The 25,651-nt window shown below is 41.2% G+C and overlaps 1 protein-coding gene across 1 annotated transcript; it reads right to left on the bottom strand.

Annotated features, from left to right (window-relative positions):
• Positions 1-7: 7 nt before the first annotated feature.
• LOC311508047 (MAM domain-containing protein 2-like) lies at positions 8-14,710 on the bottom strand. The gene is made up of 15 exons (XM_084572665.1): positions 14,511-14,710; positions 14,273-14,383; positions 10,974-11,263; positions 8,611-8,695; positions 8,239-8,376; positions 7,280-7,557; positions 6,483-6,576; positions 5,987-6,133; positions 4,332-4,451; positions 4,055-4,200; positions 2,623-2,719; positions 1,837-1,995; positions 1,440-1,693; positions 461-545; positions 8-349 (listed from the first exon to the last, which is right to left on the bottom strand). The coding sequence occupies exons 1-15, from the start codon at positions 14,539-14,541 to the stop codon at positions 303-305; spliced, it is 2,082 nt and encodes a 693-aa protein (XP_084428791.1). The 5' UTR covers positions 14,542-14,710; the 3' UTR covers positions 8-302.
• Positions 14,711-25,651: the final 10,941 nt, after the last annotated feature.

Raw genomic sequence — 25,651 nt, 5'->3', positions numbered from 1 at the left:
CAAGATGTGGCGTCGAAGAACCTTCTGGCTTTATTTAAGCATTAATCTAATGCATATAAATGTGACGAGAAACAGCTTAACACACTCCCTGTCGCCGCAGTGCAGAGAAATGCTGACCGCAACGCACGTTGCTGCTCCATGAAAACAGAACTACATGAAAAGTTGCCTTCGTCCACATGTACAGACTGACATGAAGGAGTTGGGAGTCGACAGTAATTGCGAGTTGTCTGTAATGTGCAAAAAAAACCAAAAACAAAACGGGGTTCATGCATCCTACACAGCTGCAGTCGTCCTTTCCCCTTCTACTCAATCTCGTTGGAGGTTCCCACGGTGGACCTGATCTCCGTTTCTGCAGGGAGAGTAAAGAAACCACCAAGAAAATCTTAAAATCGAAAAAAAAAAAGTTCATTTTCTTTCCTTGTGGGATGTTTAATCGTTAGTGTGTATCATAGCTGCTTACCTGGGCAGGGGCCGCTCTCCAAGATAATATCATCAATAGCAATGTCACTCCTTACTGAGGAACCTCTGGTGGCTTCAAACACAATCTGCAACAGTGACACAAATAAACTACTAGTTAGATGATTTTAGAAGGTTCTTATCAATTATATGGCTAAAGAGATGCTAGAATAACTGCAGAGGTGTAGTTTGGCCTGGTGGTGGTGGTGGAAGATGAAAGATGGCGTTAACAAAATGCAAAGATTTCCTGTAGGGAGCATGCGTGTGCAGACACTTTCAGAAAAAGTAGCGAGATGAGTTAAAAAAAAAAGTCCCGATAACAGTAGATTGATTTGCTCTTTTTAGCCTGAGGTAAGATAAGTTGCTCAGGTTTGCTCACTAATAATGGAAGCAGCCCCTTTGATCATGTAAAAGAACGGCATGTTTTGATCCGTTGTTGCGCTCTGTTGTACTTATTTAGCTTCCTCCAGTCCTCCCTTTTTACTTGGCCAGCAAGTAACCTGGAAAGTGACCAAGGTTTGCTATCTCCAAGGCGCTCCAGTCCTTTAAATACTTGAGGAGACAAGGAAAGGGGAGGGTGACAGAGGAGCTTCGAAAGTGGAACCACCTGGTTACTGACAATAGAAGATGAAATACGTAGAAGATACTGAATAAAAACAACATTAGCGGCCGTGGGTCCTGCAGACAGAACACAGACTATTATTAGGTGATGCTGATTCATCCCTGTTGTTTTGTTGTTTCAGAAATAAATGCTGTATTTAGTGAATTCAGTTCATCCATCTTTGCTTGTCTCCCTCAAGTGTCTTCATGAGGGAAACATTGGCTCATGTTAACCAAACTGCAAACCAATGCACAAAACAGTTACCATCCATCAACTAAGTGCAGAAGTCAATTAGTATTCTTGCATCTTAAAGTTTTAAAAGTGTATCCAAAAATAATCTTAAAGAAAAAAACAGTGAGGAGAGGTTTTATTCCACTCTTGCCTGGTGCTGGCTGCTGCACTGATATTCCACTTGGGCCCTCAGCCAGGCAATGCTCTGCTCGCCGCTCCGTTTCCACAGCAACACATCCTCGCCGTCCTTGTTGATGTAAATGGTGAGCTGGCCGGTGCCCGAGCCGTACATGTGGTAGTAGAAGCGAAGGCACTGAGGGCCCCTGGCTCCCCTGACAGGACGGGACAGGAGCCGGACTTTCTGACCGGGCAGCATGGGCGACGCCTCCATGTGCAGGTAGTATCCTGCCGAGCCCAGAAAAGAGGGTCGTATGTTCACAGCTTTGCAATGCTAACTTTCTCTCACATTCTGTGAGTTATATCTAATGAGCCTTTCTACGCTATAGAGAATAAAGTGGGCAGAGAGATGAGGCGGAGAGGTTCCTCACCAACTCCTGTGGTGTGGTCTCCTCTGGGTCCAGTGTACGAGGTCGGGGTGGGTCCTCTCCTCCACTCCCAGTCTGCAGCATCGCTCTGCTTGTCCTGAGTGTAACCACACAGGCCTGCTTCAAAGTCACAGTGTCCGGGGAAAGATGACGACAACAAATCTGCAAAAGAAAAAGATACATAAAAAAAAATTGTGACTATGCAAAGCTGTTTCAAACATCAGGATTAGTTCATTTCAGAGGAGCTAACTTCTTTGACTAATAATGCTTTGCAGCATGTCCTGGTCAAGAATGGATGAGATCTCCGAACGAACACTAGGGTCCCTGCAACCCTAACCAAACAAATGAGGAAACTATTATATGCAAAAGATCAATATAAAAAGGGCTGTTTTTTACATAAGGGCAATTTTGTGCACTATTGATGTTCTATTGAACATTGACAGTAAAATAGTTGTTTCCAAAATGTTGCTGTGGTTGTACAACAGTGACATAATTTCCAAACAAATCAGCAGCTGATCAAATTACCGAACCCTACTAGTATGTATTAAGTTTTTCCTGTAGATTTCGTCTCCCTCAGCAGTTCAAAGAGGCTTGTGTTGCCCATTAAGTAACACAGGATTTAGGAATTCACCAAAAACCATGGCTCCCATCAGCTGACAGCCATGACTGTGTACCACTGTGTTTAGTCTGATTCATTTGGATGACCTTGTTTTGCCTCGGCAGAGGCATGATCATCCTGAGATCCTACGCGGTTGCATGCACATGTCAAAATGCAGATGACTGGGCTACCTGCTGTCAGCTCGCAGTCCCCGAGGCTCACACTGATGTCATCCAGAGCCACGGAGCCGCAGTCCCAGAAGCTCCTGCAGGTGCTGACAAAAACCACCTGAACAGCAAAGGGCAAGAGTGAGCAGAGGCGTCTGGTGGAATTTCCCATTGTACACTGTTTTCCATTAAATGTTTACAGATCCGTCGTCGCGGAGGCAAACCCACTTTGTTCAGGTTGTTGTTAACATTCTGCTCTGGCTTGTGTGAGACGCGCAAATCTCTTGTGTGAATCTGGGAGCATTTTTTGAATGGCTCCATATGGACAAAAGGTCAGCGCGGGGAAATCCTTTGAGCTTTTTGGCATCTGGGTGAATTCAATCTCATCACTCAGTACACATAATGATGGCACCGTTCTTCAACAGTAGCTAAAGGAAATAGCAGAGGCTGAACCATCAGGTCAACAGAAGTCTTTTATGAGTAAGTCCTTCCTTTATTTGGTTTTCCATCTGTTTGTTTCTCTCCTGGTTTAGTTCATTCATCACTGTGTTCATCTGAGTTTTCTTTGCTGGTTTATTAGCCTCACATTTTACTTTTCATCATCTAGTCACCGTTCAAATACTTGTTTGACATAAGAGTCAGCCTGCATTTTAGTGCTAATTAGCAAATGTTACCATGCTAACACATTAAACTATGAGTTTTGACATTACTTTCTAAGCCTGTTTGCATTATTATTATTATTAGGCGCATGTTAGCATGTGGTCTTTAGCAATATGCTCTGTTACTGTATATAAATATGGACGACCGGACTAAAGCAACAGCTCCCCCTGGTGGCTGGCTGCAGTATATGTCGTAAACCCCTCCCTCTGCATGTTAGTGGATGGATCTAGAAAGTACACATAAAATAGATTTTCCCAGAGATGGTTTATATAATTTTATGTAGTTCTGATAACGTGGCATACATTTTATATACAGTCTATACCGACATTTCTTCCACCATTGAGTCTTTTTGCAACTTTTATACCTTTTATTCTTTTTCATTGTTCCATTGTCATTTTTGCGCCATTATGTGCTTCGTTCCCAACTTAACCTATTCTTGACAATGAATTTATTTCAGTCTTACTTTCTGTCTCACGTCTTCTTTACTTGATGCATGTCTTCCTTTCCTGCTTTCCATCCTTCACATGTCTGTTTATTTTTCCTCCTTTCCGCATGCTTTCTTTCTCCATGCACTTGTTTATTGCCTTTATTCCTCTCCTCATTTCTTTCTTTCATTTTTAACCTGTTTTTCCATTCTTTCAGTAATTGATTCCACCTTGCTTTCATTTCGTTCCTTCCTCATTCCCTTCTACTCTTCTGTTCATTCTTTAATTTTGTTCTTCCCCTCAGTCTTTATCATCTTGTTTCCGTTTTCACACATTGACAGAAGTGATGTTTCCACATCCACTTGTCTGACCTTGGCAGGCCGTGGCGTCTGGAAGGTGACGTCTGCTGAGATCCAGATTCCTCTCGACTTTTCCCCCTGGGTCCAGATCTTCTCCTGGCTGCTGCCCCGCTGCTGCTGCAGATAAACAGCCAGAGCCTGGTCTGTCTGATTGAAACCTGCAGTACCATGGAGTTATTTTGGTCGATGAGTCAGACAAGTAGATTGCAGAGGAAGATTCACTCACAGGGGGAAAAAAAAAGTGCTAATAAATAACTATCAGTCTGCTAAGTTTTTGAGTGCCACTCACCCCTGAGGGAGAAGAAAAATCTCAGGCAGTACTTCATGTTCCCAGGCAGAGTTGGACTGACCAGGCGACTAACGTACCCGGAGCGTGGGCCAAGCTGGGAGTGAGCCAAAAGGAAGGATCCTGGAAGGAGAAGACAGCGTTTATTTTCTTTCAAGACTCTCTCTTCCTCTGAATCTGTTGGTCACGAAGGTTCCCGTCACTGCTCACAACTGGTAATCATCTTGTTTTCACCAGTTTATCAGTTGCACATTACGGTTTGTTTTACTTTCGTTCACATCTGCGTGTTAAAGCTGCTTTCATTTATTCTGTGGTTTCTTTAACAAGAAAAAAGACACGCAGCTATAACAAATCACAGGTTTCTAATTTTGTCACTGCTTTTATATAATTAAAAGTGCATCTAATGTTTGTATCCGGCTCCAAAGTCCAATGTTCACATTTCCTTTTGGCCAACCAAGGAGAAAAATGAGCTGATCACTATGATCACCATCTGGTTGCTAACTGTGTTTGGTGGTTAAGTTACTGAATCTGACGGTAAATATGCAGTACAACCTTAGATAACTCATAGCTTTTGTTGTACTGCACATGAAAGGGACTAAGTAGCTTAATAAAGCTGCAAAATTAATGGATTTAACTTTTTATTTATTTATGTGTTATTTAATAGGAATAGTGCACATTAATGAACATCTATTCAGACAGCAATAGACGTAAATATGCTGGATTATAGCAACAATGCTAATGTGCATCCGCAGTCCCTAGGCAGGTACCACAAAAACATGATAAGACATAGGACAGGACAATAGATCACAATAAGAGCACATCACAAGACAGTACTACTAAGAAGATAAAAGTCAATGGTTACAAGACTGGTTTGCTTTCAACCACTGCTTGAGGTTAGTTTTGAAGTTTTGTAATATGGGACACTCCCTTATGGAGAGTGGAAGACTGTTCCAGATCCTACCGGCCTTTACAGAAAGACCATTTTGTTTTTCTGTGTGGGACCTCACAGTCTCATCTAGAGGAGGCCCTGGTCCTGAGACCGCTGTAAGCCCTTTTTTTTTTAAAGAAAGTCAGACATGGGAGGTGGGGTAAGTCCATGTAACACCTTTTACATCAAGCAAATTTAAAATTTTTAAATTCTCAAAGCTCAATAGGTTATACTTTTTTAAGATGTTACAAACGTGGAATGTCATTGGTTTTCTATCAAAGACCTTTAATGATTTGAGTGAATGAGTGATTCTGTGATTTTACATGTATTTACACCTGCCAGTGACCAACACGTAATACAATATTCAGTGTGTGACAGAATCATTGAATGTAAAAACATTCTAGCAGTATCAAGTGTTAGGAAATGTCGTATTTGTTTGAAATTGCTCCGATTGAATTTCACTGTATTAGATACTCTTTTAATGTGGCTCTTGAAACACAGTGTTAATTATTCCTCTGTCAGACCCATGACTCCATTTTGAAGAATGGTCCAATTAAATTCCACAGAGCCACAAAAAACAGACCTCTGGAGACATTAAAGGATTCATACTACTTTTTTTTCCATATGTAAAAGTACTCCCCAGAGACAAACTCTGAGGTGGAAAGTCAGTGGAGTTTCTCTTTGATGAAGGTTTAAATATCGGTGTAAAAACGGTTGCGGTATTTCCCACCTGCCCCTGTGGTGTGGTCTCCATTCCTAAATATGTTGGGCTTCACGGACACTCTCCTCCATGGCGACCCCAACACCGGGTCTTGGATGTAGTTGCAGAAACCTGACTCAAAGTCACAGTTCGCAATGGAGGGGTCAAAGGTTGGCTCTGTGGAATAAATGCATGATATTAGCCGATGTCAAATAAACAATTTTGTGGCAAGTACTTCAGAAAGCTTCACATTTGCATTGCATTCATATTTATTACCGGCATAAACTGACCCCATAATGGATACATTCACCTTTTTGTTGACTCTGTGGACATATTTAACATTTTGACCTCTGGCTAAATGCAAACCTCCAAGGTTGGCTCTGTAAGAGATCTCACAGCTTCCTGCAGCTTCTATGCGGGGCTAGTAGAGTTATTAGTCCTTGAGAATGTGAATATCTAAGAGGTGCATTATAAATAAGACTGTTTTAATGGTGACATTCCCATGGAAATTGTGTCTGCGGCTCACCCGTGTCTGTGCTGCAAAATTCTGGAGAAAAGGAAATGTCATCAAGCGCAACATGTCCGCCTCTTGGGCTGTTAAACGCCACTTCAAAGACCACCTAAAAGGAGACAGACTCTCGTAAACAAAGCTGCATGCACAGAAAGCATTCGCGTGTAAGTTTTAACTACATACGTTTTCCATTTACTAATTTGTTTAACAGATGCATAAACAGATAGTTGAAAAAATAAGAAACTGAATTTTAAGGACCAAAGATTAACTTAGTCTCACAAATAGAATCACTTCCACCTATCCAAGACCACTGGAACCCCTGGAGCCCCTGGAACACCCTGGGGCCCTCTAAGTGGTTACAGATAATGAATAAAAAAGTAAATGAATGGGGGCCCGATATCAGAAACCTAATGCAGACCAGTATCACCACCACTCCATGCCTTTAATACTTAAACATAGAATTTATTTGCTATTATCAGTGTCCGGAAAAAAAAAGACGTTCAAAGTAGCGTCGATAGAGCAAAGAACTACAATTCATTTTGGAGGCCGAAGATTTAAAGCTTTGAATCGACACCCATTTGTCGACACATGACGAGCTACATAGCAAAATGTAACTGCTTTAAAAATATTTTGACGCATCAACCGATCATATGCGTATGTTCACTAGTTCAATTTTAAAGAATTATGTCACCAACAGCATCAACACTGCTTGAGCGGGGCTTCAACAGCAACACGCCGACGGTGCAGTGGGCTAGGCCTTTGTCTGGTACTTTGAATGCAGCATAAAGAGCTTGGATATGTTATATACTGACCTGTACTGAGTATGGTGCTTTCAAGTCCACCTGCACAGGCGTCCATTCTCCAAGAGACCCGCTCCAGTCGTTCTGGTTTTCTGACTCGGCCCTCCAAAGCTCCTGGTACTGGCCCAGACGGTCCCGGGTGTAAACAGAAAACAGGTTTCCTCTGTCCTCGCTGCGCTGGTACTGGAAACTCAGGCAGCCGGACATTGGCACCATCGTCATTGGAGACACCAGTTTGGCCACTTCTTTGAAGGTCTTGGCATAGACGGAGTCCACGTACATGAAGTGACCTGAGAGGGATTCAGGGACTTCACTGACATGAGACTTGAGAGGTGTGACTTTAGAATTTCCTTACTGATTTGTGAACGTCCAGACATCAACAGAGTTATTGAGCCATTTTGCATACACAAGGGTGTCTGCAGTATTTAAATCACTATGTTTCAGTCTGAAGAAGGTCCTAACAATATGGCTGTGAAGGTCCTCAGACATCCAGGTCATTATATATCCAGTAAAAGCTTAAAAACAAGAACAACTGGCAAAGTTTCTTGAAGAATTTTTGCCACTAATCTAAGTAACTTCTTCAGTTCTTCTTCATCCAAGTAGGGCTTTTTCAGATCTTCAGAGAACTAAAGAAGCTTCTTGAATGAGTGGCATCTTCAAGAAACTCTACAAGTCCAGTTGCCCTTGTTTTCAGCTTTTTTTGGATGTCCCAATAATACATTTTCAGTTCCAATATTTACCACAGTCTGTTTGGTAATATCAGTCTACAACAAGTCAGGACACAGTTTGAATATATTATACTACTTGTATTGAGCTAGAGCAATGCAGAGAAGACAGCTCCTTGTACTGGAATGTACTAAGAGACAAACTCATGCACTGTTAGGTTTAGGGTTTTGTTTAAAGTAGGCACAGAAGAAATCATTCACTGGCCCATTGGGTAACAACACTTTTGTAAACACTTTAAACCTCACCTGTATTGTTGTTGTATGTGTGATCATTTGGCATGTTGTTGTGAAGGAGCTTGAGACCTCCTCCTCCCACATACCAGTTTACATTAGCATTCCACTGGTTACTGTATCCACACAGATGAGACTCCTCAAAGTCACACTCTAGAAACACACACGAGAAATCAGCAACAGAGCTCCCGTCATGGGTGTGCGTGCAAAACGTTTTCATGGTGTTTTTAGTTTGCAAATGACCAAATATGTTCCTGTGTTTCTGAAGGTCAGTTGGAGGATCACTGCACAGATGGTCCTAATCCAGACATACATTACATATGGGTATAATATTATTGTTTTAAGAAAGACATGTGAGTGATACAGTATATGTGTGAAGTCACTGACCCAGGCAGTATCCGGGGCTGATGTGGATCTCAAAGACGGCCACGCTGCTCCCTACGCTCAGTCCGGGTTTACCTTCAATGACAACCTAATTGAACACACATGTTCAGTAATACCCCTCAAACAGTGATATGGACCGACACAGGAATGATGTCAGAAGGTTAACAAGAGTACAGAAACAATATAAATTACTTCCAATTGTCCTTTGAGTGGCAGGTTTTCTGTAAAAAGGCATGGATGGGAAGAAAAAATGCACACTTATTAACCCCTTAATGCCTAGTGTCGCAAATTCACGACGCACTGTTTCCTCTCAGACTGCAGCTGAAATAACGCATGTAATACTCAGTTTGTGCACATTCAAAAAATTCCTAGGAACTTTTTGCAAGCACTAGTTTCTCGTAGGACCTCGTAGAGTGGTAAGCAAAAACACAAATAATGCAAACTCAATTCAGGGGTTAAGGGGTTAAATAGGTCAGGGCTTGTAATAGTATATGTATGCTAAAGCAGACTGCATTTATACATATTGGTTTGGTGAAAACAGCTTGCCGCTGCTTCAAACAGAGTGGATGAAAGTGCTAACTGTACATTGTGCAGTATGTCTATGGGCCATACAAGCAAAAATATGAGCTAAAAGAGGCTAAAACGTTTGATTTGTACTTCTGTTGAAAGCACATAATCTCCAGCAGTGAGAAATGAAATGAAATGCTTTGTACACATATATGTGTATGAGTTACTTTCCAAGTGTCCAAAGTGGCTGCCACTTGTCAGATACAAAGCGATGGACGATGTTCAGTCTAAAACTGAACTTGTGATTGGTCGACAAAGGTGGGCCATCAGTAAGTAGCTTTAATTAAAAATGACTTGTAATCCTAAAGGAGAAGATTAATATCACTATCATGTCTGTGCATTAAGTAAGGTGCTTGTTAGCATAGCTTAGCTGGAAGCTGGTAAACATGGGGTTGCAGCTATTCCCAAATACAAAAAATATGCATATAAACACTATTAAAGTGTGATGAGAATACTGAACTTTCAAGTTGAATAAAATTATAAAAAAGTTTTGTTACATAATTTTGGGAAGCGACATATTTCTTGGAAGCTAATTCTTAGCCATGCTAGCTGTTTCCATTATGCTAACATAAGCTTAATATGTCCAGTTTCCAACTTTCTTTTGACTCTTGAAAAAAAAAAAAGCAAATAAATGTACTTATTAGTAAAAGTTATTTATTCATTGAAATGTGATCACAGCAGTTTTAACCAAAACTAAAGCATAAAGTCATTTTAGCTTTTTTCGTGAGAAGTTTAAGCTGTGAGGATTTGTTGTCTTGTGTGAGTGTTTCAGCATGAAGTCGTTATTTCTGACACGGTCATTTTTTTTTTCACCAAGATCTGAACTGAAATATGTTTATGTGCTGAGGGGCCCACACAAAGCACAGGTCTGGCATACCATGGTAATGTAGGTCACAACCCTGTCAGAGCCAGCTCTGCCTGTGCATATAATCTAAACACTGTGCTGTACTATTCCCACCATGTTTAGGTGATTATAACACACGTCTTAATGGTCTCCCTCTGAGCCTGCTTGTGTAATGTCAACTTAGATCTGTCTTTTCAATAACATATGGCAATGCTTTACTCCCCTCCACTATTATTATTATGAGCCAAAGCAGGTTGAAAAACCATATACAGTGCACATTTGTGCTTTAATTACATCCTTAGATTCAAAAATACAGTAATTACTTAAACTGGTAGGTACATTTTCACAAATCTATACTTCCTATGACCATATTAGTTTTAATCTTTGCGTGGCATAAATTACAGCTTCATTGTATTTATGATACTGCATTTTTTTGCTCATAATGCCACAACTTTATTTTCAGTTTATTTTTTCTTTACCTCCAGTCAGACAATAGTGTAGTGATAAGATAGCAAAATCTTTACCTCTGCAACTGCTACAAGACTGGAGATACACTGCATATATTAAGATTTGTTAACATTTTACCTTTACCTACCTACTGTGGGTGGATGCTGGGGTAGATGGATGGGTAGGGGAATTGAGGGAGGTTCATATTACATAATATTATACAAATTCCAGGCTGAATTGCAAGTTCATTTTGGTAACAGTTTTGATATGCTTGCAAACTACTTGCAAGCCTCAAAATATAATTGTCACCCAGCCATGGGATTTAGTAATTACATTTTTTACATCTTCAGAGGATGAACATTCTCCATTTTGGACACTAAATAACCTTTCTTCTGCTGCTATCATAAACAGGTTTACTTTATGAGATACAAGAGACTTAAACCTTCTACCTTTTATTTATTTATTGCACATAAAACAAAGATTAGAAACTGTTTTAGAAGTACTTTACCCTGTAAGGCTCGGTGCTGTTTTGCAGGTCCATGCTTGAGATGACCCAGCTGTCGGAAGGCGCCTGGCTGCTCCACAGGGGCCTGTCAAAGCTCCTTCCCTCGGTGCGCTGCAGCACCTCCAGGCTCCCTGACCCCGAGATCTGGTAGACGAGCCTCAGGCAGCTCCACTCGCCCTGCTCCAGGGGCGGACTCACCAGAACCCCTGTGATCTCCTTCTGTGGCTCAGCACCTGAACCTAAGTTATCCTCCCTGTCTTCGCTCATGGCTGCATCTACTGTGACAAAACGGCCTAAACAGAAAGGTGAGATATAGATATACAAAACTATTGTTAGAGATACGGCATGTGTACTGCTAGAGGTACAGGAAAGGATTTCAAAGGGAATATTGTTCTCTAGCCATTGATTTCCATTCATTTGTTCCAGTAACTTGCTTAGGACAGTATTTACCACCCGCTGTATGATAGTTATGAAAATATATATCAATATGTGATTATACTGTCATGTCATGGCAGTGATTTAAAAGAATAAAATGCTATTGTAAATATAACCCAGGTTAACTGGGGCAGATAAAAGAAAAATGCTGAACTTGGCTGAACTTGGCTTCATCTTTTTATGTCAACTTCTGCCTTATAATTCCATAGAGATGCATTTGGTCATAGTAAGGACCTTACTTTATGAGATTTTACACAAAATATTCACGACCTAGAAAACAAAATTAACAAAATAAATGTTAGAAAATGATGCATCTGTGAAACAGAACAGCAGAGACAGGCTGAAATCAATCTCGAAGGCTATTATAGCTCGTAAACACTACTGGAACGTAGGATTTATCACTTAGTCAATTTTTCCGAAGTAATATCCCAGAAGTTTAACACAGAAAGTGTGTGTGTTGGAGGAAGGAGTGAAGTCTTTCACCTGGTGTGATGGTTGTCACGGTTTGTTGGCAGTTTTCCTTTAAAAGTGCCTTCCTTTCAGGATTACATATAAAAACAAACTGAGATTTTGTGCAAACTCTGCCCTTGTGCTATATTCTGTTTCTACATAGAAACAGTAGAAAACCAAAAGATGTTGAAAGCTAGATCCTGATTCCATCCGAACCTTTAACTGAAACAAGACACAACAAGCTCAGATTCACTGAATGGGGCATATTATGATTCACGATTTATGTCCAAAGTCGAGACCATCTCACTTGATGCAACATGAAATCCACCTCAGCAACTTTTAGCTTATTTTCTGCTCCAGGGGCCTCTGAGCTCCCTTCAGTGGTCTGTCATTTATTATTTGTCCCTGTGGAATGCCCTGCTGCCCCAGGGCTCCTATATCCTGACAAACACATGTATTTAGATCTAAACACGTTCACATCAGGACTGAACTCATTTCACCTTCAGCTTGGACAATTCAGCATGTTCCTTCTTCTTGATCTGCCAATTGGTTTCAGTTGTTTGCAAATGTTTAGATTTAAATATACGTGGTCATAACACACACTCAAACTGACAGGAATTCTCCATGAATCAGTGCTGATGATCTCTTTGGACGCAGGAGAAGCGGTACATAAAATGCGTTTTATGGCTTCGACATGACTTCACTTCTCTTACAGCCTCAGCCGAACCGCACCGAGCACAGAGGGGAAAGGAGGACTGAGAGAGGGGGATAAATGAGCGAGAACTGAGCGCAGCAGCTACACTGACCTTTTTAACAGGCCGTCGGCAATAACTACAAGATGGAAACAGGAAAAGAGAAAGAAGTTGACGTATCCTAGAAGACAGACAGGCTGCAACAGCAGAGCAATTTTCAGGCAAGTATGTACAGGGATCATGGTGAGAAAAGCTGTTTTTCCAGCAGGGAAAACGTGCACTGGAGCATCAAGAGTCTGTCATTAAAGGAGAAAGACTGCAGATTGAATTAATTGATCTCTTCATGATTGATGCTCACAAGTCTTAAATAGATATCCTTACTTGGTTATGTTAACTTGTGATAGGTGTGCCTCATTTTTCCAACCCTTCCATCTCTACTAATAATTGATATACTGATTGATCACAGAAAAAAAAAAGATTAACTGATAATGTAATCCACGGCCTGTTACCCTAATTTAGCATAAAGTATGGAAGCTCAAGAAGAAACAAAACTGTCTCTATCCAAAGTTCAGTAAAGTAAAATAAAAAAAAATACTTACCAGAATTACTGAAACTCATATTAACAGATTTTTGCCACTCTCTTTTATTTTCTGAGTAACATAAAAGAACAAATTATCCATCCATCCAGCACTTTTGAGTGTTTTGTGGCATGTCTCACATGACTTCACCTTGTCAAAAACTGCTGGAAGTGCAACTGCACTGAGCTGCTGTGGGTTACTTCCAGAAAAACAGAAAAGCAAATACATAATATTTTCTGTTATGATTTTGGTATTAGTTTAATGACAGTCAGGTCAATTATCACAAGAAGACTATTTTCTATTCTGAGTTGTTGACCTAGACGTCGCATTTTTCTGTAAATGTGGGCCGAATTATGTTATGTCTAGTCTTGGGTTAGTGTCACCTGACACATTGAATCACACCAGTACTTGGAACTAGTACTAGTACTAGTACTAGTATCTGTATGTGCATCTGTTTTACTTTTAGACTCAAATCATGTCTGAAACAACCACAAAACTTGTCTGCCACATTTATTTGTACTGAGTGAGCATTGAAATGATCAATTTTAACTTCAGATGACATTTGGAGAAACACAGGGAGAGTGTTTTTTTATGTTACATCAACATGACCTTAACCTCATAAAGTAGGCCCACTGCATTTCACAGATAACATGACATAATCCTGCTGCTGGGGCACTAACAAGTATCTGTCTCTTGTGGTATTTGCAGTCAGATGCTTCTTAATATGTTGAGCATCATTGTTTGCTTCCCACAGAGGAGTCTTACATTTGTTTGAAATTTGTTCAAAAAGGAAATGAGAGACTATGCACAGCTGATGTCATTACCATACATCGGTTAGCTTTGATCACTTTACCTAAACAGACTCTGACATGAGTGAGACATGGGTGTGTGCAGCGCTCATTCATATCAGCTTGCAGTACCAACCCTTCCAGAATGCCTAAATGTGTTATTTCACTGACTCCAGATGTTCAGAGATGCTGGATTCAATGCAGACCAGATGGGCTTCTTTTCACCAGTGTGCTTTAGTGGTACGGCCAAAACCAGAACCAAAACAGTCACGAAAAGAGCCACTGAACGGTCTGCAATCATCACAAGCTTTTTAACTAAAACAGTCGGTAAATCTAAAGATGCAGGTTTTTCAAAGTACCATCTTTATGCAGGATCCAGCTCGTAAAGTCTGCGTCTGACGTGTATCCGCAGGTGTTGGACTCAAAGTTGCACGAGCCTGGCAACAGCTGGTTGTAGGCTTGGATGGAGGCTTTGAATGCAGAGAGAGGAAAAGAGAGGAGAGAGACATTGGAGAGAGGGAATGGTACGTATGAATCATAGAAACTGGCATTGACAAAAACATATGCCCTCATGCACAACCGTTAAAACGTACTCACCGGCTAGAGTGAGGAGGTAGAATGGAAGCATGGCAGATTTTACTGTGGAAAACAAAAACCCTCAGAGGAAATAAGAAAATTCAGAAAAATGCCTTTGCATCCACGGTCGGGGCAAAGAAATACAAGAAGTTGCAGCAAAGTTTGTTTCTGAAGACGGACGTGTCCTGTGTGCGTCGGCCGAGTGTCTCTCCAGCTCACAGACTGGCAGCACACTGCAGAATCTCTGCGGGGAGAGCAGAGGGAAGGAGTAAAAAGAGCAACGGAGAAGAGGAGGAGGAGGAGGAGGAGGAGAAAGAAGGAAAGTGATGAGCTGAAGCCAGTGAGGGAGCGGGGGGGGGGGGGGGAGAAAAAAATGGAAGGGAAGAAGGAATACGAAGTGGTAGTGGTGTGAGGCAGGAAGAACAAATGAGAGAGTATGAGACAGTGGAATGAAAATAGAGTATCATAATCATGCCACACAGTGTCAGCGTTTAAAACTCTTTTTCTAATTTGCTTGCCGCTAATCAATCCCAGTGCAGAGTCAGAGATTAAATGCCTTGTTCAAGGACACATCAGTGAGTGTGATGCTGTCAGTGCCATTCAGCTCTCCTCCCTGTCTAGATTCATCCTTCCAGTCTGGGAGTACTGAACCATCAGCCCAATGAGACATATTTCTTTTACACACAACAGCATCTGTCATTTGTTTAAAGGTGTACAATTTCCCTTATGAGCAACCTCTTGGTTGCAAACTTCGGACTTGCATAGATGGTTCAGACTTCACACGTCTGACTTTTAAGTACAGCCTCTGGAGGACAGTAAGACACGTTAGGGTTAGTCTGTAATTAGAACAGAAGCGTACTTGATGATGAAATGCATGCTGTCCGCTCAAGTTACCTCACTTTGCGTGCTCAATGAAACAGGCGGGGAATCTGGGTTTTTGGACTAGATCAGATCCGTACTTCTAATTGGAACTTGGGCGGCAGTGAGAGTCCACAGTAATGCATCTTGATAACCTCTTATGGGGGAGGCAGGAGTGGAAGGTCTGAATTTTACACTGGAGGCAACTTTTGTCATCCTTGGTTTGGGTTTCTTTTGACCATAATCTTAACCATTAGTTGAAAACTAAGTCTCATCTTTAGAGGAGACAGCGGTCCTGTCTGTCATATTTAAACTGATCACACAGTATGTATCTTTTTTGAAGGCAAGCTTTGGCACTTCTTTAAAAACCTGCTGTGAATGCAGCAATGTCTGTCTCCCAGATTTTGTCCCACTGTTTTTTAAATGCATGTTTCAGTTTTTTTTTAAACTGGTTTGGCTTCATGCCTTTTCTCTGATAAGGGGAAATGATATTGCCTACAACAATGCACTCCAAACTTTGCGGGAAACAACTTTTCCCACATGACCAAAGCCAGGTCTGTAATGAAATGGTGCGTGGTATGGTGGAACTTCACTGTCTTCAGCGCCCTAACCTCAACCCCACACACCTCAACTGGGACGTGGTGCGAATGTCCACAGCAGGACTTAGAATTCCTGTTGAACTCATTCTGGTGTTTCATTGTGTAGGGTGTAGACTTGAAAACACAAATGATCTAAACTGTGTTTTTCTAACTTGTGGAGAGTCAGTTGCAACCATCTAAAATATTTGTCCTGTCTTTAGTCTTAAAATGGGCTTGGTCTACTCCCAACAGTGAATTACACAAACAACTACTTCAAAATCTGGCCTTAATCCTACATGAAGAAGAAACAAAGTTTGCAGACTTGTATTCCGTAGAGATTAATCAGTGATTAATAGTAACACTGAACTCTTTCAGTTCAGTGTCCTTGAAGAAGAGACATTAATTTGAGAGCTAGAGGAGAGAAAAATATAATTTGCAGAATATGGGAGGCAAGATTTGTTTTTTAGTGAGAACTCTTATCCACATGTATGCCTCCCTTTGACAGATATGCCTTCCCCGCCTCTGTCGGGTTATCTTTTCTACAGTTGATAAGGTCAGCATTCTGCGTTCCTTCATCCTTTGGTCATCAGCATTTTAACAACCATCAATAATATTTCTTAGGAAACACTCAGTATCTCAGTGTTCTCCTGTTGATTTTTTGAGGAAAGAAATACCTCAGAAAATATTTTCAAGAACAAATGCAAACAGTGCTGACTGTTTGTTCAAGAACTCTGACCAGAGAGAAGAGTCAAAGTGGTCTTCTTGCCCATGTTCACGGGCGTGTGTCCAGAGATTTCTGCATTCATTCAGTTCCAGTGGACATTTATGAGTTTCAACCGGTTTAAATTTCTATCTCCCATCAAGCATCGGCCATCCGTTTAATTTCCTGGTTGCCTGTGTAAACAATAAGACAGAGATTCAATAAATAACTGAAGGCCGCCCAAATCTATCACGTGCAACGCATGCTGAAGTTATTGTTTGTATGATGCTACAGTTATTACATAGTATCCTCCGTATGAGAACTGCTGCCAAAGGGATCAGAAAGTAATGTCCCCTCTGGCCCTCCACCCTTCTGCTGGGAACACCTCAGACTACCAGCTCTGCTCAGAAAGCTTTAACTTTAATAGTCGGGAAATAGGACAAAATGTAGACAAAAATCCGTTTCTGTAGTATAAACCTGACCCAGATCCTGCACTTCAACTCAATCTGTTAGGATAATCAATAACATTTTGGAAAAATGATCTGAAGTCCAGTTGAATTTTAATGAAATGTTCAATACATCCTTGTTTTTCTCATCCCATTAGCTATTACTTCACAACAATACCTTCAACCCAGCTAGTGTTCTATTGATAATACTCAAACACAGACACAGGACATGGGGACTTTGTGTGTACAGTATACACATTGTTTTCACAACCAAGAATAACAGGACAGTGCAATGGCCATTCACATTACAGTCTTTACTATTACATATAAAGTCAGAATCTCAGTCAACTTCATGAGGTAGTCACCTCGAATGGTTTTCAGTTAACACGTGTGCCTTTTCAAGAGTGAATTTGTTCTTTGACACCATAAATAGTGTTGTGCAGAGGCAGGGTTGGTACGCAGTCATCTGGTCATCAGAGTTACCAGCTTCAGAAACCGCAAATTAACAACATCTCACATTAGAGCCCTGATAAAGGCTTCAAGTGGCAGACACATCTCAACATCAGCTGTTCAGAGTGCATCAATCAGCTCAATCTGGCATCAATCAGGCCTGCATGGTCAAATTGCTGCAAAGAATCTGCTTGCTGCCACGTCTGAGGAAGAACAAGAAGAGAAAGAGAATTGCTGGGGCCATGAAACACAAGGAATGGACCAGTAGAAACCTGTACTTTGGGCTGATCACATTTTGGTTCTACCTGCTGTATCTTGGTGAGATATAAAAAAGGTGAGCCGATGATTTGACGTGTTATTCTCACCGTGAAGCATGGAGGAGGAGGTGTGATGGTGAGGGGGTGCTTAGCTGGTGACACTGTTGGTGATTTGTTCGAAATTCAAAGCACACTTAACCAGCATGACCTCCTCCACAGCATTTTGCAGTGATATACCATCCCATCTGGTCTTGATTAGTGGGCCCATCATTTGTTTTTCAACAGGACAATGACCCCAAACAACCTCCAGGCTATGGAAGGGTTATTCAACCAAGAAGGAGAGTGATGGAGTGCTGCATCAGATGACCTGGTCTCCAGTCCACAGTCTCCCGACCTTAACCCAGTTGACATGGTTTGGGATGAGTTGGACCACAGAGTGAAGACAAAGCAGCTCTGGGAACTGGGACAAAGCACCTCTGGGTACTCCTTCAAGACTGTTGGAGAAGCATTGCAGATGACTAGATCATGAAGCTGATTGGGAGAATGCTAATGGATTGTGCAAGCTGTCACCAGAGCAAAAGGAGGCTCGTTTGTAGAATCTAAAAGATAAGCTTATTCTGGTTTGTTCAACACTTTTTTGTTTATTACATAATTCCATATAGGTTACTGCATAGTTTTGTTGTTTTCACTATGTATCTGTTTCTGTTTGATTGAGATACACCAATCAGGCATTACATTATGACCACCTTCCTAATATTGTGTAGGTCTCCCTTGTGCATCCAAAACAGTTGTGACTCATCAGAGAATGGACATGGGCCTTCTGAGGGGGTCCTGTGGTGTCTGGCAACAGAATGTTGTTAGTGGGGGCCTTTGGGTCCTATGGGTTGAGGGGAGGGGCCCCAGTGGATCATCCCACAGACACTTGATCAGTTTGGGATCTAGTGAATTTGGAGGCCAGGTCAACACCTTGTGGTGTTTTTAATATTTTTTTAGTTATTCCTAAACTGTTTTTGTGTGTGTATCTGTGTTCAATTCCAGGTCCAAAAGCTTCCCAGCAGAACACTGATGTGTATCAAGATGATTTGTGTGTGTTACATAATGCCACTTTCTTTGGAAAAGGAAATTTCTCTTGAAAAGAAGTAATGGGCCAGATGATGATAAAATGCAGCTTCCTGGTGTAGATGTGGTTTGTGAGCAAGTTGTTCTTGGAAAATAGGGAAAATAACTCTTGTAATGCGCACCACCATCCTGCAGTCGCTCCTCTCCCATCCTGCTTGAAGGGCGCCACCTTAAGGCTGGCTGAAAATACAGACCCTGGGCAGTAAACAGGAATCTTGACTCTCTCCTGAACATACTGGAAACCGGAGTGTGTTGAAGATGGATGCCTCTGGTTTTCTTTACGATAAGAGTCAACCCAGTAATGGGCCATGATGAAACATTAATGTGTGTTAATTCCAGTAATGGTTCGGCACATGCTCACCGCATGCTATGAAACAGAACACATACAGTATTTCATATATTTCGTTCATTCATGAGAGAAAGAGAGCGAGAGAGAGATACACGAATTATTGATGTCTCCCTTGGAACTAGAACAGCGTGGCCTGAACTCGGAGCATGAAATATAGGGTGTGTAAGATGAGTTAAACGCCAGGAGCAGAGCGATGGCGTTACCTCAGAAACACTCTGCTGACCTGATTCTTCATGATGCATTCCACATTTTGGAGCGCTTTGATTGACTCAGTTGTTTGAAATGTGTCATGCACGCCTCCACATACATGCAAAAGTTCACAGCCTGTATTTTAGAAAAGTGTGCTTGTGTGGCTGCTGAGATAGCCGATTAGATGCCATGGTTACTACTCAACACCACCTCACCATCCTCCACCACACATCGTTGTCACGGTAACGGGTGTTCTCTGGCAGAAAGGTGCATGTGACTTAGGTGAGAATGCTCAATACTGTAGTCAAAAGATCTATTGATCTACTCTGTCAGGTCTCAAGGGCTCCATAATGTGTCTGGATGATCATACCAGAAGCACCATGAGCACTGACTATCACCTATGATGACTCACTGCATTTTATTTTATACACAATAGCCTGATAACATTAACTACAGGTGACAGTGTTATGGTGCATTCACACAATGGTCTCATTTAACCAGATGAAAAATATATATTTTTTTAACTTGTGTTCATGTGCTTTATGTTGGAATCTGGAAACAACATGTGTGCTCCAAAGAAATGTGTTGTATTTTCTTGCTCCGAGACTTCAAGCAACACACTGACAGCTGTTTCTAGCATCTGCGTGACAACAAAGAGCAAAGCAAACGGAGGTGAGCCATGAAATATGACTGATTTCAAACGTATATACTATACATGAGAATGTGTGTCTGTATTTGCTAAAGGGTATGTGCTTATGAGAGATAGCTAAATGGCAAATGGTAAATGGCCTTGCTTTTATATAGCGCTTTTCTACCTATCGGTACTCAAAGCGCTTTACAGTCAAAGACATATTCTGCCCATTCGCTCACACAAGCACACACACATTCACACACCAGTGCCACGCACTGGGAGCAACTGGGGGTTCAGTGTCTTGCTCAAGGACACTTCGGCATGTGGCACACTCCGGGGATTGAACCGCTAACCTTCTGGTTCTTGGACAACCCGATCTACCTACTGAGCTACAAAACAATAATTTTCCATGTTTGAGTTGGGGTTACTTACCCCTAAAATGTTTCTGCATATGTAACAACAACTGTGTCAACACAATTTTGTACACAATGTTTTGAGGTGTTCGACTTGGGGAGCCTTTTGTGTGAATTTTCCCAGCTGTGAACACATTTATCTGAATATTTTGGCATCACATAGCAACATAATCGTTAATAACAGGATTTTGTTCTATCTAAGTAACCCAAGTGTCACTGTGAGCTAGCATGCATAGTAGACTCATGGCACTACTTTGTCTAATTCTGCCTTCATATGGGAGGTCAAGTCAGTGTTCAGGTAACATTGGGTCACAAGTCATGAGAACACGACTGGCCACTGAGGCTAACACTTCAGGTAATGAGGCAGTTGGGAATATCAACATTTTCCTCAGGTCTCCTTTGGTATTCATGACCTCATAAATAGAGATTTTTGATAAGGTCATAGGACATGATCATGTACATGACCCCCATGTCATAACCCTGAGTTCACAAGTGCCATTCAAAGGCTGCACTTGTCACTATTCACCAACTGGGAGACATTCATATAGACTTTTCTTGTGAACATAATATGAGCCCATTTGAGGGCAAGAATCACTAACTGTATATACAAGGGAGGAATAAATATGTGCTTTCCTTACAGCAAGCCAAGCTGCCTCCCATGACAAAGGTATACAGCTGAACCCTGTAAGACTAAACATCTGTGTTTTTCCTATTGCATGCCTTCTATGAAAAGTAGGCCATGTATGAAAAATACCTATTTCATCATTACTGTAGAAGTTTCCTACTTAAACCTCAAACTTCCCACCACTTGGATGAGTGGTGAAACGTCTTCTCAAAAAACACTACAGTCCAGCTGCCTTTTTTAAACGCTTTTTTGGATATACCATGACTGGATGACTGAGTACCTTCACAGACACATTACTATAGTAATAAACACTAGAATTTATTTAAATGACTCACATATTTCTTATAACTGACAAGCTGTAGAGACACATTGTCAGACCGCTAAATTCAGTGGAGAGAATTAAAATTCATAGGCCTTGCCTTTCTTCTATTTGGGTTTCAGCCTATGTCACTGAAACCCAAATAGTGGCCCATGGGCCACATCCAGCCCGCAGAAGCCAAGTGTCTGGCCCGTGTATTGTCATAATAATGTAATAATAATGCGCAACATGTATAATAAAATGTGCATGTCCTCGGCAGCTGTATATGGTCCTCAACTAATCAATATCTGTAAGTCACCACTGTGCCTTGCACAAAAAAAAAATAAATAAAATGCAAATCTGACTGGACTGATCAGTTTTATTTTACTGGACCAATGCTAAACCGACTTGCTTGATAGGCATGCAGACCTTAATGGTGTGTTGAAAACAACACTTCAACACTATGACACTACCAGTTTTAATGCCAGCTACTTCAGCCCATCCTTGTCACTTCACTCAATGATCGGTGAGTGAAAGTCCATTTATTTTGGACCAGTTGTCTTAAGTCTTATTGTTGTATGATGATAATTTCAACAACAGCATTACTGATAATGTCATTTGTATATTATGCATTTTATACTTCAAATGAACAGACAATACTTAACTTTAAATAATAAACAGATAAGACATTAGGAAAGACATCTCTTTCTATCTGTCTCTGTTCGTCTCCCTGTCTCTGTTGTGGTTGTAGAGATGCTACCGATAGCTGTCTCTGTGGAATAACTGTCTCTTAGGACATTTTGCTGATGGGTACACTCTTTAACAATCAGCATTTGTATTGGTGCATGCCACTTGATGTAGGACTATTGTTTGGCACTGTTCCAGAACATGCTCCACACATTGGCATTTACATCATGAAACTGTGGTTTTGAAGTTACCTTTTTTTATTTTTTATTTTATTTACCCGGTTTGAAGCTCAAGCTGATGCAGATTTGTGAACACCAGGCCTAAATTATTATAATTTCTACTATGAATAACAATAACTGTCATTGAAGCAGTGAGAAGGAGTACTTCCGGCGGCCATCTTTGCTTAGCAGATTTACCAATTAGCACAGCCATGGAATATTTTTGTTTCAACAGGACTGTGTTTTAGGAAGCTGGCATCTCAGCAGGTGTTATGAAGAAGCCTTCTTTTTTTACTTTCTGTTTATCTTATGAAAAAAAAAAAATATATATATATATGTGTGTTTTTCGTTTATGGGGACTGTTAGCTAAATGTTAAATAATGCTAAACGCCAGCTGATGAAGTTTTTTCTTTTTGGTTACTGACACGTAAAACGATGATTAGGGGCAAAATAAACGTTGCGACATCTCGTTTTCTAGCTGCTCAGTTATTACAGGTATTTTACTGGTAAACCTGGTGCGTTCTTAATACTAGAAAGATCCATGGGCAGCTAACAGCGACACCGCCAATCGACGGCAGTGTGTTGCAGCAGCGGAGCACTGCAGGCTGCTGCTGCTGCTGCTGCTGATAGAGTGGGTGGGATGAGGCTGAAGCATCTCATAGCCGTAAAGAACTGTTTGTGTCTGCACCGCCGACATCAGCAGTGTTTATAAAGGCGCTTTGTGCATCGCTAATCCGCTCTGATGTCACGGAGCAGAAGGAGGGGCTGAGCTCTCCGCTTTAATCCGACCAAGTTGTCTGGAGGGACAAACAAACCAAGGCGAGCCAGGCAAGAACGCACCGGGACAGGGGCGATGTGCGCTACAGCAGCCGGAGCCGGGCCTGTCCTCCTCTGACATGCAGGTAAGTGAGTAAATGTCATATCCGACAGCCGGTTAGGAAACGGTAACGCGGGGGTTTAGTGTGAGGAGAGGGAATGTGTTCGGGTCGTTTTCACTGATGGCGGATCCGACACCTGCTGATGTCTAATCTGGACCGTCAGCGGAGAGAGGGGGACACGTCTACACAGGTGACAGCTTCATGTACATTTGATCGTTTTCCAAAGTAGATGTCAGGCATTTTAGAAATCGGGATACAGTGAATGACTGAGTGTGTAATTCACAGGAAATGCGCACTATAACCCGAATAATAGGTATCATTTAGGAATTTCGCTGTGGAAATTAAGCGCATTTTAAAAATGCGGAGTGTTAGACTGATCGCTGATAACGATTCAGAAAGCTTTTAGCCTTTTAACATAATCAAATCGTTCAAGGCCATGGGAGGGGATTTAAGAAGCACCGTAAGCCTTCAAAATAAAAGCGCTTGCCAGTTTGGCACTTGTTCAGGGATTAATCTACTCCCTCCTGAGAACCGGAGTAGTCTACATGTAACACAATGCAAGAAATGTGACTACTGATGCGTCCCAACATGGGCCATATGCTTACTGAGTGTGTCTGTTAACTGTGTGATGTGTGCGTGTGTGTGTGTGAGAGAGGATGAATCATACTCTCAAGAATAGAAAGATGAGGAGACTCATTCAAAGTCATTGTTGGTTTCATTACATATCCATCTGCCAGTTATTGACAGATGAGCTGGTAAATGGTATATAAAAAAGGAAAATAGTGAATAGGGCCATCACAATTTTCCAGGGTGGTGTCCTTTGTCCAATCAACAGTCAAAAGCCCAAAGACATTCATTTTTCTTCAGTTTACTGTTACATAATAATTCTACTCACAACAATTCGCAGGCTGGACCAGGTAATGTTTGACATTTTCTCAATCATTGTAGAAAAAGTTAGGGTTTTAGGACAGATTAAAGACACTTCTGGGATCTGGGTTTAGTGCAAAAAATTTAACCCATGGTTAAATGTATGGATATAGTGTAAAGAGTTCCACAAGCCACATGCTGGTTATTAAATTAATGAATGTGTCTTTAATCTCACCTTTTTCTTTCATCATAATACAGCCAGTCTGCTTCTTGATTGTTTCAGATCCAAGGTCTCAGTTGCAGTTGTTCTATTTTACGTGGTCCTTGATAAGCAAGCAATAAACAGCACTAAATGGATAATAATCAAACTTTGAAAGTTGACATTTGTTTGAGTTTGATAATAGATGGTGAGAGACATGAACACTATATTTCTATGTATTTCTTACAGTTACGTTAATACATTCTATAAAACACAAACAGTACAGTCCCAAAATATCATGACGTTATTGACATTATCTGGAAATTCGGGCAATTTCCAGATAATCACAATTCGCTGACTTTTCATGGCCTAAATGATTCAAACTGACAAATAATGACAAGCAAGTAGCTATAAGTCAATTGTAGCTTTTTAATTTAGGCCTGTAGTGATGAAGGTTAAATGCTAGCAAACAGATGTAATCATTCAAGATTTATGCCAGTACGTAGCGCACACGTGTGTCGTTGTCAGTGTGTGTTTGACAGTATAAGATCAGAGAGTTAATGGGCTAGAAAATCCCCCACACAACAGCTTTCACTGCACCCTGACAGATGGAAGTGCAGTGCTCCTCTCACAACCCTGCAGGCCTGGTCCGACTCGCCGCCAAGGTGCCAGGGCCATCTGTGACCTGGGCAATCCTTTCTCCCTTAGCGCCCCCATCAAGTGGCCCAACCAATGCTATCCACTCCTAAACGGCAAGCAGAGGGACATTAGCCACTTTGGGAGTCTCCTCCTGCTGCGTCCCATCATGTTCTCTCCCTGGCAGTTGTGGTTTGTACTCAGATTACAGGATCAACATTAACCTTTGCCCTCTGTGTCTTATCTCTGTCCAGCATATTCAGTTTTAAGTCTAAAATTGATTTACTTGCACATATAAGATGAAATTGCATCTGTAAACTTTCTGTGACCTGCTAATCCCGTACCCAATATGTTGAGTCACAACAGTCTATAGTTACACTAAGCCAGTCACACTGACATTCAATACAATAGGATGTAAACAAACATATCATAAAGGTGAAAACAAGACTTAAGATTCAGAAGGACTCAATATTTGTTTGTAAAGCATGCTAGGACATAATTTTACCTTAAGCCAATTATATTCCTAAGTGTCCTTCAGGAATTAAGGTACTCCAGAATTCAATTTTTAAATTATTTTTTTTTTAATTACACTGTGAAAAGGGTCATTCATATCAATGAACCCACGGAGAATTGTCAAAAGAATCTGCAGCAACTAGCTAGTAGACACAGTGGAGTTGTTAACAATTTAAGGACCAGATATTTTCCTCAGGAGTTGTTTACAACCAGAAATGGTAGTAAAACAAAATGGACATAAATACCTTGGG

Source organism: Chelon labrosus (assembly GCF_963514085.1).
Source record: "Chelon labrosus genome assembly, chromosome: 22".
Taxonomy (NCBI): domain Eukaryota; kingdom Metazoa; phylum Chordata; class Actinopteri; order Mugiliformes; family Mugilidae; genus Chelon; species Chelon labrosus.
Note: the sequence above shows the minus strand (reverse complement) of the source record. Positions and strands in the feature narration are given on the sequence as shown.